Source organism: Ipomoea triloba, chromosome 5 (assembly GCF_003576645.1).
Source record: "Ipomoea triloba cultivar NCNSP0323 chromosome 5, ASM357664v1".
Taxonomy (NCBI): Eukaryota; Viridiplantae; Streptophyta; class Magnoliopsida; order Solanales; family Convolvulaceae; genus Ipomoea; species Ipomoea triloba.
In genome coordinates this window covers 22813747-22828151 of record NC_044920.1, presented here as the reverse complement: position 1 = coordinate 22828151, position 14405 = coordinate 22813747, and the positions used below count along the sequence as shown (strand labels likewise).

Genomic DNA, 14405 nt, shown 5'->3' with positions numbered 1-14405 from the left:
GAAGTTAGAAAATAGATAACAGTTTTGTAGCGGTATTGTTTTTGTTCTTAGAGTCTGGGTGATCAGCTACCTTCTTCAAGATATGGTGACCATGCTGACAGAGACAAAACTGCATGCAAAAGCACCAACAACCCAGAAACTTAATTTTTTGGATTGAAATTGGCAATTCCAATACCAAAGAAGTTCATTAATATTTTTGAAGTGTTGTTAATTGGAGCAATAATATAATGCTACTATTTGCCGCCTGTGTGGAAAATCTAGTTGCAATTACAGGATTTTGATCAAACATAATGAAATGGAAAAATCTTGTTAGATAGAAACATGATGAAAGGGAAAAATATAGTTGTAGGGGCATGAGATCAGACGATTCTAATCAAATCGGTCATGTTGTTGATTTAGTAATCACAAGATTACAAATTCGCCTTTTAGATGAATTTAATCGATCTTTTTGCTCTAATACTTTATCCGACAGTTATTAATAAAATTTTGTTCTTATTTACCAGAATGCTATTGAATCAAATCATAAAGAGATTTTGTTTGAAAAATTTGGAATTTAACGAAATGCATTCCAAAAAGGAAAGCTAATTTGAACACTATTAGTCTATTACGGAGTATCATTTTAAGCAATTATTTGGAGAAAACGTAACATCAGGAAGGGAGGATTTAGTAGTTTGTAGAGATTAGGTCATATGATCCCACACTTAGAATCCTCATTTGACACACTATGGACCTGGTGATATAGGGGACTGGTGACGAGGTGAGTCATCAATAGGAAGACTGAAAAATGGTTTAGGTGGAATCTCCAAGGACTCAATGCTTCCCTCCAACATCTCTACCACTTTTCTTATAGAAGGACGGTCTGCTGGATTTGTTTGGATGCACCACAAACTAACCAATATCAACTTTCTTGCCATTTCTTTATCCTCTTCATCTCTGATGCCTTCACCACTGAAATCAAATCCTTGCTCCAAATACTCATATACCCAACTCAAGAAATATGAGTCACTAGTCTCATCTAAGTCTCCATTCTCCCTTGCCCCTACCATGTCAATAACCGTCATGCCATAGCTATAAACATCGGATTTGTGTGACACACTTCCGATGCTTCTGAAGAAAACTTCTGGAGCAATGTATCCTACGGTTCCTCTAGCGCCGTACATTGATAGAGATACAACGCTCTCCTTTTTCTTGCACAGTTTTGCCAGGCCGAAATCAGATATTTTCGGGGCGAAATCCCTGTCCAGAAGAATGTTGTTAGGTTTAATGTCGAAGTGCATGATTCTTGTGTTACACCCTCTGTGCAGATATTCTAGCCCTCTAGCAATGCCAATTGCAATCTGGTACAATGTCTTCCACTCCAACAGACAATTCTTATTAGGCGACTCCATGTTGCCTATGTACTTGTCTAACGATCCATTAGGCATGAATTCATAGATCAGAGCTCGTTTCTTCTGGTAGCAGAACCCTACAAGAGTAACTACGTTCACGTGGGAAGTTCGACTAATGGTAGCAACTTCGTTGATGAAATCTTCTCCATTACCCTTTGCATTTGTCAATAGCTTCACAGCTACTGGGTATCCATCAGGTAACTCTCCTCGGTATACACAACCAAAGCCTCCTTCCCCTATTTTGTCATTGAATGAATTGGTCATTTTCAAGATATCCGAATAAGTATATAGCTTGGTACCATGAAATCCATTAGTCCTTATGAATGCTTCAATGTTTTGGTCATCAGGCGGCAATTCTTCCTGCTGTTGTGCTTGTGCTGCAACGACCCACTTTCCTTTTTGTCTACATACTAACCATCCCATGAAAATACCACCAAGAACAGCACCCACTATGCCTAGAACTGGAAATTGAACAAGAATAATGTAGAACTTGTTCAAAAGGCAAGCCAATTAAGGCAAACACAATAAATCAGTTGAATTGTTGGAAACAAAGCAATACCTTTGCCCAGTGACCTTCTTTTGCTATTGCTGCTACTGCGAGCTGCAAGCATTTAGCGATAAGCCATGTAAGTGCATATGACCAGAAGAGAGAAAAGATAGCCACGAAAAACGAGTCATTGCTTTAAATGTGTGGATTTGACATCATATGGACAAAAATGTGTTGATTCAAAACCCTAGACAAAAATGTGTAAAGTACTAATGACATTACCTTCTTTTTAAAACTCTATTTGAAAAGAGGTAATTGGAATGCCTTCTTTTATATTTTTTGCTTTGACCAAATATGTCACAAAGAAGGCAATGCAATTATCTTCTTTTCACTTCTTTTTTTTTTTAAATAAAAAAAAAATTTAAGACTTCTTTACTACTATACACTTTTATATATTAATTAATTAGAGATATAAACACCATTAATTTATTTAATATATGTGATTATAAGATCTTCAAAACAATTAAAGAATTGATACGATTTGATAAGCATCCTTCGTAATTTTATATTTAACTAGAACACAACCCTTTCAATTTTTATTACTTTGAATTTGTTTTTTATAATTTTTATTTTATTAAATATTAATTAACAACATAAAATCAAAATGCATAGGCTGAATTTTACAATTAAAACTCGCAGTATTTAGGGTGTCTTCATCTTCGCTTTCAGAATCGGTAGTGCGACTCGACTGTTACTAATAATAATAATAACTATTACTATCTACTGTACTTGTATGAAATAATAATAGCCAAAAAAAAAAAAATAACAACGTAACTACGACTATTGTAGTCGTATATTATACTAATAATAATAATAATTATTATTATTATTATTATCAAATGTAGCATCTCCTCTCGCCACACGTGAGCAATGTAAGCAGTTTTTTTTTCTTTTTTTTTTTTTTTTGGTTAAAAGAAGGTAGGCTCATTACCTTCTTCTCAAAAATCCTAATGAGAAGAAAGTAATGAGCTTAGTACTTTACATAGTTTTGTCCACCTTTTTATTCCTACCTATTTTTGACTCATCCATGTCAAATCAACACAAAAAAGTCAACAGCCCAAAACGAAAACAGATGAAAATACTTTTCAAAAAATAATTCATTTTATAGAAAACATATTTAGTATTTTCAAACCGTTCCTAAATTCATTCGTGAAAGTTGGTACCTTGGAATCTTATGGCCATATATTTGAAATAAGTGAAGGCTTTGGGTCTTCAAAGTTGGCGTGTTTGTTAGAATGAAATTGTTTGTCCTTTTGTCTTCACAAACAAATATCCTCACGCTACTTGATTAGACTAATATATATATGCACAATGATCACTTTCACAACGTGGAAAAAGAATGCACATACAAATAAATATTATCGCTACTTGAGATTGGGAATAGTACAGTCTAAATTATTAAAGAAATAATTAGGCCAAAGAAATAATTTGGGCATTATTTGCGTCCAAGTCCTCTAAAGACTATATGTAGTTAAAGGAAGATGACAAAAGTTTATGTTGTACAAATTAAATTTATTAAAAAGTGCAATTGTATATATACTGATGAAAGCCCACATTCATTTTTGTCAAAAGTTATTTATAAGTATTCTCAATTTCATTTTTTCTAATTCAATTATGTACACTTTGAAAATCAATTTCTCATTCGTTCATTTTTCATTTTGTGCATATAATATATCGAAATTAAACATCTCAATTAGAAGAACTCGAATTTACGTTGGCCCGACCCAAATTAAAAGTTGATCCATGGGTAACCTGAGCGAGGATGACTAAAGATACAAATTTGTAACCACAAGGTTACGAGTTCGAATATGAGCCTTTTTTTGTTTGAGCAGATCAACTATGAACAACTTAGGTTGGTTACCTCCTTGTGGTCATTTTCCGGTTAGAGTCACAAGACAGATTTACCTAGTGCACATTCTCGGATACTGGCTACGGATTTCCCTTGTAACCCCAAAAAAATTAGAAGTTGATCTAACTAAAATTTATACTACAAAATAGCTACTTTAAATGTTATTTTAAGTCAAATTTTCCAAGTGTTTTTAGTATGTAGGAAGGTTAACCACATTTACTACAACCCAAGGTGATAGAAAATGGAGAGTTACACACACAGCCGAGAGGTCGTGGGTTCGAACCTCAAGCCCTTGGGTTTGAGCCCGTCAGCTATGGGTAATCTAGGTTGGTTTACCTTCTTATGGTCTTTTGCCGGCTAGGGTTACAGGGCGAGAGTTTACTCATATACTCACACAGTGAGGAGTCGGGTTTACCTCGTTAATCCAAAAAAAAAAAAAAATGGAGAAGGAAAAGGAAAGGGAGCATACCATAATAGCAAACAAATTGCGTTGAAGTAAAATTGCCATTGGAACCGCATCTTCCCCCTGAGCTTGTACACTCCTGGCATAAACTATTATTCGCTTTCCACTCCACAGGAAAACCACCACCAACGGATGTTCTCAGGAGCTCCTCCGAAGCCAGGGAAGCATTACCTAAAGCCTCAAAAGCTTCTTGAGTCACAGTAACAAAGATTTCAAACCCGCACTTGATGTTATTATTGGGCAATCCTGTAGTACTAGGCAACCACAGGCCATTTCCGGTCGAGTTGGAATTCGCTTCACTGCAGTTGAAGAGGTTGGAAACCAACGAAACCGGAGTTGTGATGGTGCAACCGTAGAACAAGGAGATGTTGTTGTCCCCAGAAGAAACGTAGCTGAAGAGGTTGAAGTCCAAGGATGCGTTCCGAGGATTAGAGGGACAAATATTGGCTGTCAGATCATCTCTGGCAACAGTGGCCGTTTGTGCCCCGTTGCTGATATTAACAATTCTGTATTTCACCGATTGGATTGTAATCTCCGGCGAGTCTTTACTGCAGTCCAGCTCGAAGCTTGGATGGCCGCAGTAGGCCGGCCGGCTCCCTCCCCAGAAAGGGTAGCCTACGTTTTCAATATTGGCGCAACTGAATGGCTCGCCGCAGGCCTCATACTCACTACTGCTGCCATTATTTTGACACAAAGTTACTGGCGTTTGGATTAACAAGATGAACATAAACAAGGCTGGATAGATGGGGTTGGGATCCATATTTCTTTGGGAGGTTAATTGGCTCTGAATTCTGATCATGAAACTTTGTGTTGTATGGTAGCTATAAGCTACCTGTTATATGCTGCTTTGAAAGGCCTAACTTATGGGAAACTTCATTTATTGACTTGAAGTTGTCAATACTAGTCAATGTAGGTGAAATTTGCGTAATTAAAATGTGGATCGGATATTATATTTTTTTGGGGTACACATTAATTTGTTTGTTAAGTAGACAGTGTTGATCTTTTAACCTATTCATAGTTTATATAATAAAAAAGGTTTTTTTTTTTTTTTTTAAGTAAGACTATTCGTAAAGATGATTTTTTGGACACATTCCTTGTCATACATCTACTATACCCCCTTTGCAGGGAAGCTCAAGGAATGACTGCAACGTAACGATGCTAAGGCGTCAGGTGTCCGAAGAGACTGGCCCGACCCCCGCTAAGTGTACGCGGGTTGGGCACCTGCTTAAGGACTAATGTTGGAAAGGACCTAAAATATAAAGTCGCTGTTTGGTAAATGGTGGTTAGTTGATACTGTTAGTTGATTGGGTTAGAAAGTATAATTAATTGATAATATTAGCTAATTGTAGAAAAGTGTTTGGTAAATTAATTGTTAGATGATAGCTGTTTTGTATAATTTCTTTTCTCAAAAGACTAATTGGAAGGCTGTGAGTAGCCTTTTGAAATTTAGTATTTTAGAGTTACAAAAAGCTTATTAACCAAACACTTATATTAATTTTTTAACCAAGTCAAACAAGGTCAAATAGGTTAAAATTGACTAATAGACTAATTATTTAGGGTTAAAAGTATATTATTCTAACGCACTTACATTTAGTGATCTTATGACAGGTGGCAGTAACTAACTCCCATGTATGATTTCGCTGTAATGCAGCATATTCATTTTGCATAGCCGGCCTTCTCCAAAGAGGTTGTTTAAGGGCATAATGAGGTCAATATTTACAATTGTTTGCAACTACGTTATAATGGTGGATTTCAAATAGTTTCATTAATGAAATATTTCAGGTTCATTTTTACAATATTATATTAATGGTTCATTTTTATAATATTGAATGTTCATCTTTACAATACTAATACAACTGCAATATAATACAAATAAACATAAAATATGTTTATTAAGAGAATACTAAGGGTGTGTTTGGAAAGTAGTAAAATTACTCATGGAAAATATTTTCTGGAAAATTAATCATTTTAAAAAAACTTTTTCTTTTGCAATAGTTGGTTGCATTTTAGAAAACTATCTTGATGTGTTTAGTTCATTTTCTGTAAAATGTATAAAATTGTATAATTTTACATTTTAATTATTTTATTTAAAATAAAAAAATTATAATAATATGTAAAATAATAATATTTATTTGAAAAGTAAAAAAAAAAAAAAAAAACCAGAAATTCAGGCATTCTAGTTTCTGCCAGAAAGGAGAGACTTGGCCATTTTGGGCGAGATCTCACTGAAGCCATTCCCGAAAAATGAATTCCGAAATAAAAAATTTAGGAAGTTATTTTCCAGAATTTTGGCTTGATTTTTCACGGTCAACAAAAATTATTTTTTGTTGACCGCATTTTCCAAGCGTTCCCAAACACAAGAAATGTTTCCAAACACACTCTAAAGTCTAAAGGTTCATTGGATTAATTCTAATGATAGAGATGGCTTGCCTACTGATATGGTGGCTAACATAACCAGTGAGTGCAAGCAGTGGATGAAGAAGCAATGGCAAGTCCAGGTGATTCACACCTTCAAAGAACAGAATAGAGTGGCATATTTGTTAGCCAAGAAATCTTTGACGCATAACAGGGTTCTTCACTTGTTGATACAATCGGACAATGAGGTCCTTATGCTTTATGTATGTTCTTCTACCCTGAGTAGTTAATACTCAATAGAGATACCTAGTTTGAAAGATTTCACATTTCTTAGAAGCTACTTCATTGAAAAACGAAATGCATTTCCAAAAAGGAAAGCTAATTTGAACAATAATATTATGATTTCAAGCAATGATTTGAGGAAAACAGCAGGAAGAGAGGATTGTGGAGATTATATCATCATATGATCCCATACTATATGGACCTGTTTTGCCTCAGATTTCTGTGGTAACTGATGATGTAGGGGATTGCTGAGGTGAGTCATCAATTTGAGGAGAGAAAAATGGTTTAGGTGGAATCTGCAAAGTGGCAGTGCTTCCCTCCAACATCTCTACCACTTTTGTTATAGAAGGGCGGTCTGCTGGATTGGTTTGGATGCACCACAAACTAACCAATATCATCTTCATTGCCATTTCTTTATCCTCTTCATCTCTGATGCCTTCAACACTCAAATCTAATCCTTGCTCCAGATGCTCATATATCCAATTTGGGAAATACGAGTCACTAGTCTGATCCGTCTTGTTTGCTTTCTCCCTTACTCCTACCATGTCAATAACCGTCATGCCATAACTATAAACATCGGATTTGTGTGACACACTTCCAATGCTTCTGAAGAAAACTTCAGGAGCAATGTATCCTATTGTTCCTCTTGCGCCGTACACTGATAGTGATACAACACTCTCCTTTTTCTTGCACAGTTTTGCCAAACCGAAATCAGAAATTTTGGGGGTGAAATCCTTGTCTAAAAGAATGTTGTTAGGCTTAATGTCAAAGTGCATTATTCTTGTGTTACACCCTCTGTGCAGATATTCTAGTCCTCGAGCAATGCCAATTGCAATCTGGTACAATGTCTTCCACTCGAGACAACTCATATTTTGTAACCCTTTGTTGCCTATGTACTTGTCTAATGATCCATTAGGCATGAATTCATAGATCAAAGCTCTTTTCTTCTTAAAACAGAACCCTACAAGAGTAACTATGTTCACGTGAGAAGTTCGACTAATGCTAGCAACTTCATTAATGAAATCTTCTCCATTACCCTTTGTGTTGCTCAATAGCTTCACAGCTACTGGGCATCCATTAGGTAACTTTCCTCTATATACACTACCAAAACCTCCTTGACCAATCTTGTCACCGAATGAATTAGTCATTTTCTTTATATCTGAATAAGTATAAAGCTTGGTAGAATGAAATCCATTAGTCCTTACAAGTGCTTCAATGTTTTGAACAGGCAGCACTTGTCCATTTGCTGCAACCCGCTTTCTTTTATGTCTAAATATTAGCCATCCAATGCCAACACCAGCCAGCACAGCACCTGCTATGCCAAGACCTGGAAATGGAACAAGAAAGTAGAATTTGTTCAAAATCAAATAAAACACAAATCAGCTGAATTGTTGGTACGGGCTGGAAAGAAAGCAATACCTATTGCCAGTAGAGGTGTTTTATTTCTGCTACTGTTAGCTGCAAGCATTTAGCAATAAGCCATGTTAGTCCATATGACCGACCAGAAGAAAAAAGAAAGCCAGGAAAACAGATATATATAATTTTGCTACTCCCTATAGAAAATGAATTAAGAACCATGTAAGAGCATAGCAGAGAATCAGACTTTGAAATGAAGAGCAGATATAAGCAAAGGCACTGGAGGGTGTGTTTGGTTCGCACATGGGAATTTAAATCTGTATAGGTATCAAATACTTGGTAAGGGTAATGGGTTTTGTTGAAAGTATTTTGCATGTTTGATAGTAGGGTAGAATGAGAATGATTATTAATAGTTGGAGAAAAAAAGAGGAACCGAAATAAAACCCTTATTTAATAAGGGTATGAGGTTTTCAATGGGAGTATCCTAAACCCATAGTAGTATTCTAAAAACCTATCAACCAAACAATAACACCCTCTGAATGTGATTGATACACATACCTTTTACCAAAACCTGTCAACCAAACACACCCTGAGTTTATCACAAGATACAACATTTAACATGTATAGTTAATATATATTCCTGTAACATTGTTAATCTATGAATGTGATAAATATTTTTGAATAATATTTCCATCTTTGTAATACAAGTATGTAGTTCATAAATCATTGTATTTATATTACCCAAGGCATAAATCCCAAAAACTGCTGGTATTAAAATTTTTGTAATACCTTAGTTTTCATGAATACTTCCCCTAGAAGGCTTTTCATCACTATAATACAGAGCAATTGGTCATTAGCCCGAATCACTTATAATTTGATAGATGAGATAAATGGTGGAATGAATGTATCACGACTATCAACCGGTTCTTCAAAATGTTTGGAAAAAATTACAGTTTGTTCTAAACCTGATGCTTTTAAATGACAATGTTTTTCAGTAGCGAAATCGAAGGAATGTTAACGACATACATTTTCTATAATCCGAGTGATAGAATAAGGAGATAAGGAACGAAAAGGGAAGGGTGCATAGCATTACCAATGTAGCAAATAAATTGTGTTGAAATGGGATCGCCATTGGAACCGCATCGCCCCCCTGACTCACTACAGTTGTCGCATAAGCTATTATTTGCTTTCCAATTCACAGAAAAACCACCACTCACATATGTTCTTAGGAGGTCCTCCGTAACGGTAAGGGAAACGTTAACTAAAGCGTCAAAAGCTTCTTGAGTGATAGTAACAAAGATGTCACTCCCGCACCTGAAGATACTACTTGAGATACCAGGGATAGTTGGCAATCCTGTACCAGGCGACCAGAGGACATTTTTATTCGAGTCGGAAATGTCTTCAGTGCAGTTGATGAGGTAGGGAATTGGAATTGAAACCGGGTTTGTAATAGTGCAACCGTAGAACAGGGTAATGTTCTGGTTACCAGAGGGAGTGTAACTGAAGAGGTTCAAGTCCAAGGATGTTCTTTGAGGATTGGAGGGACAAATATTGCTTAACAGATCATCTCTCACAATAGTGGCTGCCTGGCTGCTGATATCTAAAACTTTGTATTTCACCGATAGGATACTAATTTCCGGGTGGGACTCATCATTGCAGCTCAGCCCAAAACTCGGGTGGCCGCAGTATTCCGGTTGACTCCCTCCCCAGAAAGGATAGCCTATTCCATCAATATGGCCGCAACTGAATGACTCGGCGCAGGCCTCATACACACTGCTGCTATTAAACTCACACAAAGTTAGAGGCGCCTGGATTAACAGGATGATGAAGAGAAACAAGATGGCTGGACAGATGAGGTTGGGATCCATATTCCATATATTAGAGAGGGAGGTTGGGTATGTATCAGCCTCTAAAAATGAAACTTTGAGGTGCTATAGTATAGTAGCTACATACTACCTACCCTATATGCTGCTTTCAAAGGCCTTACTGCTGAGAAACTTCATATCTTGACTTTAGTATTTAATGCCAGTCAATATAAGCGAAATTTTCTTAAACAGAGTGTGAACGTTAGATTTTTCTTTATAGATTTTTTTGTACACGTTTGTTTGTTGATTAGTATTATTGGACTTGGTGATAGTGTTTTTTTCTTTTGAAGTCAAAGAACTTTCATTAATAAAGATCATCAACAAGGACATTAAAAAGGTGTTTCGGCGGGTCTTCCCTCCCGTCCTTAGAATCGGTAATAAACTTCCCAAGCAAACAAATGGGCAGCCTTGTTCGCGGATTGTTTAACATACATAAAGCTAATAGATTGAAAATCATCAGCTAATTTCAAAATATCTTCTGCTAACAGATCAAAAGAGGAATTACAGGTGAAATTGCTAAGCCCTTGAAAAACTAAAAGAGCATCTGACTCCACTTGCATGTTGAAGGATTTAAGCCAGTTGAGGGCCTCTCTGATTCCAATGGCTTCAGCTAGTTTAGAGGAATAAGATCAGAGCCTCTCCACTTGAAACTGGCCGTCGGAGTCCCGGAGAATGCTACCCCGTGTTGAATGTCTGAGATGAATAAGACTGCTGCCTCCATAGCGCGCGATTGAAGATGTGAGAGATGAATGATTGTTCCAGACGCACTCGTTCCTTGAATTCGAGACCTTCCAGCACGTGATTAACAATAAACAGAGAGTCTCATTGTCCAACTTCCTCAAACTGTCACATATCCACTCACTAAACAACATACGGGCTTCAGTTCTAATTCCAGCAGGCATTGCCAAACTCACAGTTCTAAATGAATAGGTGGGCAGTGGTTTCCTCATATTTGTTGGACACGTACTCAAATTTTGGGTTTGTTTAAAAAATAAACACACACAGTGACATTATGATAATTTTGGGTATTGTAGAAAGTTTAGGGTGTGTATTTTTCATTTTTAATGTTCATCATTTTAACACTTAAAGTGCGTCTCAATTCTACACTTGAAAACTTAAGATGCGTAATTGTAAACCTTAAGGTGCGTATTTTCAAAGAATAATGTTCGTCATTTTAACATTTAAGGTGCACCATTTTTTACATTGAATGTACGTCATTTTAACACTTAAGATGCATCATTGTAACACTCAGAAGGCGTTTGGTTCAAGCCATCTGAGATTACCTAGTTAATCTGAGTCTGTTATGTTATATTACCTTGTTTTGTTCAAGTTATGAGATTACCTGGTAATGTTATATTACCTGATGTGACAGTAATGTTTGAAGGTAATGTGATTAACCTCATTTTCTTAGGTTACCTTGAATTATTCTAACTTTGCACTTGTTAACTAATTTTCATATAATAATAATAATAATAATAATAACATATACGGAGTATAAAATAAATAAATCTTTATATGATTTCACATTTCATAGAAGCTTCTTTTCAGGAGAATCCGTGTTCGATTCCCATAAGTGACGATTCCCCTTGTACCAGCTCCCGTGCCTCCCGGATCGAATGCGGGTGGACCTGGGCCGTTAAACGGACGAAGAAACACCCAGTGAATTTATCAAAAAAAAAAAAACATTTCATAAAAGCTACTTCATTGAAAAACGAAATGCATTTCCAAAAAGGAAATCTAATTTGAACAATATTATGATTTCAAGCAATGATTTGGGTAAAACAGCTGGTAGAGAGGATTTTGCAGTGTGTGGAGATTATGTCATCATATGATCCCACACTTAGAATCCTCATTTGACACAATATGGACCTGCTTTGCCTCAGATTTCTGTGGTAACTGATGATGTAGGGGATTGCTGAGGTGAGTCATCAATTTGATGAGAGAAATATGGTTTAGGTGGAATCTGTAAAGTGGCAGTGCTTCCCTCCAACATCTCTACCACTTTTCTTATGGAAGGGCGGTCTGCTGGGTTGGTTTGGATGCACCACAAACTAACTAATATCATCTTTATTGCCATTTCTTTATCCTCCTCATCTGTAATGCCTTCAAGACTGAAATCTAATCCTTGCTCCAGATGCTCATATATCCAATTTGGGAAATACAAGTCACTTGTCTTATCCGCGCCTACATTCTCCCTTACTCCTACCATGTCAATAACTGTCATGCCATAACTATAAACATCAGATTTGTACGAGACACTTCCAATGCTTCTGAAGACAACTTCTGGAGCAATGTATCCTATTGTTCCTCTTGCGCCGTACATCGATAGTGATACAATGCTCTCATTTTTCTTGCACAGTTTTGCCAAATCGAAATCTGAGATTTTGGGGGTGAAATCCTTGTCCAAAAGAATGTTATTAGGCTTAATGTCAAAGTGCATGATTCTTGTGTTGCACCCTCTGTGCAGATATTCTAGTCCTCGAGCAATGCCAATTGCAATTTGGTACAATGTCTTCCACTCCAACCGACAATTCTTATTAGGCGACTCCATGCTGCCTATGTAGTTGTCCAATGATCCATTAGGCATGAATTCATAGACCAAAGCTCTTTTCTTCTTATAACAGAACCCTACAAGAGTAACTATGTTCACGTGAGAAGTTCGACTAATGCTAGCAACTTCATTGATGAAATCTTCCCCATTACCCTTTGTGTTGGTCAATAGCTTCACAGCTACGGGGCATCCATCAGGTAACTTTCCTCTATATACACTACCAAAACCTCCTTGACCAATCTTGTCACTGAATGAATTAGTCATTTTCTTTATATCTGAATAAGTATAAAGCTTGGTAGACTGAAATCCATTAGTCCTTACGAGTGCTTCAATGTTTTGAACAAGCAGCACTTGTCCATTTGCTGCAACCCGCTTTCTTTTATGTCTAAATATTAGCCATCCAATGCCAACACCAGCCAGCACAGCACCTGCTATGCCAAGACCTGGAAATGGAACAAGAGCGTAGAATTTGTTCAAAATCAAATAAAACACAAATCAGTTGAATTGTTGGTACTGGCGGCGGCAAAGAAAGCAATACGTACCTATTGCCATTAGAGGCGTTTTATTGTTGTTGTTGTTGTTGTTATTGTTAGCTGAAGAGAAGAAGTAAGGAAATTCTTCCACCGGGAACGAAACATTAAACCAAAAGAAATAAGTAAAAAAACACTAAGAAATATAATAATAAATATTGTTGAATATAGGCAAAAATAAAACAAATCAAAATTTTGTAAAAATATTCATAACAAAATATGAAACATAATTAATTTGATAAAATAATTCAAATAAAAAATATATTATAAATTACACATCTCAGCCTCAAGTTTCGAACCCATGTCCCTTTCACAAAGTAAAATTTCGAACCCATGTCCCTTTCACAAAGTAAAATGAGTCACGCTTCTACAACCTAATCCAGCTATTTCATTGTTTATCATCTCTGTTTTTTTTTATATTTATACTAAAACATGTATTATATATACATATAAGGGCTATATATGGGGTGGGAGTGTGGTGAGTGGGTGCAGCTGCTCTCGCCGTCCCTAGTTAACCGGAACGCCGGAAGCATTGAACAATAAGCCATCTTAGTGCATATTACCAGAAGAAAAAGAAAGTCAGGAAAACAGATAGATATAAAATTTTGCTACTGATCCCTATAGAACACAAGTGAATTAACAACCATGTAAGAGTAGGGGCAGAGAATCAGACTTTGTAATGGAGAGCAGATATCAGCAAAGGCACCGAGTTTATCACAAGATACGGCATTTAACATGTATAGTTAAAATATGAGTTAATTTCATTTTTGTCCTATATTTATAGGTGACATTCCACTTTTAGTCCTTTTTATTAGAATATTCACTTTTGGTCCTAATATTATTGTGGCATGATCATTTTTAGTCCTTTATCAATAAAACAGTATAAATATCGTTAAATACAATAATATTTTGGTCTTCAATTATTGATGTTTTCAAAAAAATAAACATAAAAAATATAGCGGTTCAATATACTTTGTATAAAAATGATTAAAATGTCTTTGTATTTAACGATATTTCAACGATTTTGTTGATGAATAACTAAAAATGGTCATGCCACAATAAAACTAAGACCAAAAGAGGATGTTATAATAAAAAATGACTAAAAGTTGATTGTCACCTATAAATCTAAGACTAAAAATGAAATTAACTCTTAAAATATAATCCTATAACATTGTTAATCTTTATTCTCAAAAAAAAAAAAAAAAAAAAAAAAAAAAAA

General features: G+C 35.8%; 2 protein-coding genes across 2 annotated transcripts in view; both read right to left on the bottom strand.

Moving 5' to 3' along the window:
* Positions 1 to 582: 582 nt before the first annotated feature.
* LOC116020414 lies at positions 583 to 10117 on the bottom strand. Its single transcript, XM_031260891.1, has 6 exons — positions 9334 to 10117; positions 8304 to 8342; positions 7100 to 8211; positions 4254 to 5079; positions 1948 to 1989; positions 583 to 1849 (listed from the first exon to the last, which is right to left on the bottom strand). The coding sequence occupies exons 1-6, from the start codon at positions 10106 to 10108 to the stop codon at positions 723 to 725; spliced, it is 3921 nt and encodes a 1306-aa protein (XP_031116751.1). The 5' UTR covers positions 10109 to 10117; the 3' UTR covers positions 583 to 722.
* The window catches only part of LOC116020413, a 16447-nt gene continuing 8805 nt past the window's right edge, over positions 6764 to 14405 (bottom strand). Inside the window, exons 5-6 of the mRNA XM_031260890.1 lie at positions 11984 to 13099; positions 6764 to 7095 (exon numbers count right to left, since the gene is read on the bottom strand). Coding sequence (XP_031116750.1) covers positions 11985 to 13099 — 1115 coding nt within the window. The 3' untranslated portion in view covers positions 6764 to 7095; position 11984. The remainder of the gene's footprint in view (positions 7096 to 11983; positions 13100 to 14405) is intronic.

Bases quoted from the DNA above. Each gene is read 5' to 3' on its own strand.
- LOC116020414 (XM_031260891.1), bottom strand. From the start codon at position 10,108: ATGGATCCCAACCTCATCTGTCCAGCCATCTTGTTTCTCTTCATCATC. The intron at 1,990-4,253 runs GTATGCTCCCTT...AAATGCTTGCAG, and splicing joins GCAATTTGTTTGCTATTATG to CTCGCAGTAGCAGCAATAGC. The intron at 1,850-1,947 runs GTATTGCTTTGT...TTCAATTTCCAG, and splicing joins AAGAAGGTCACTGGGCAAAG to TTCTAGGCATAGTGGGTGCT.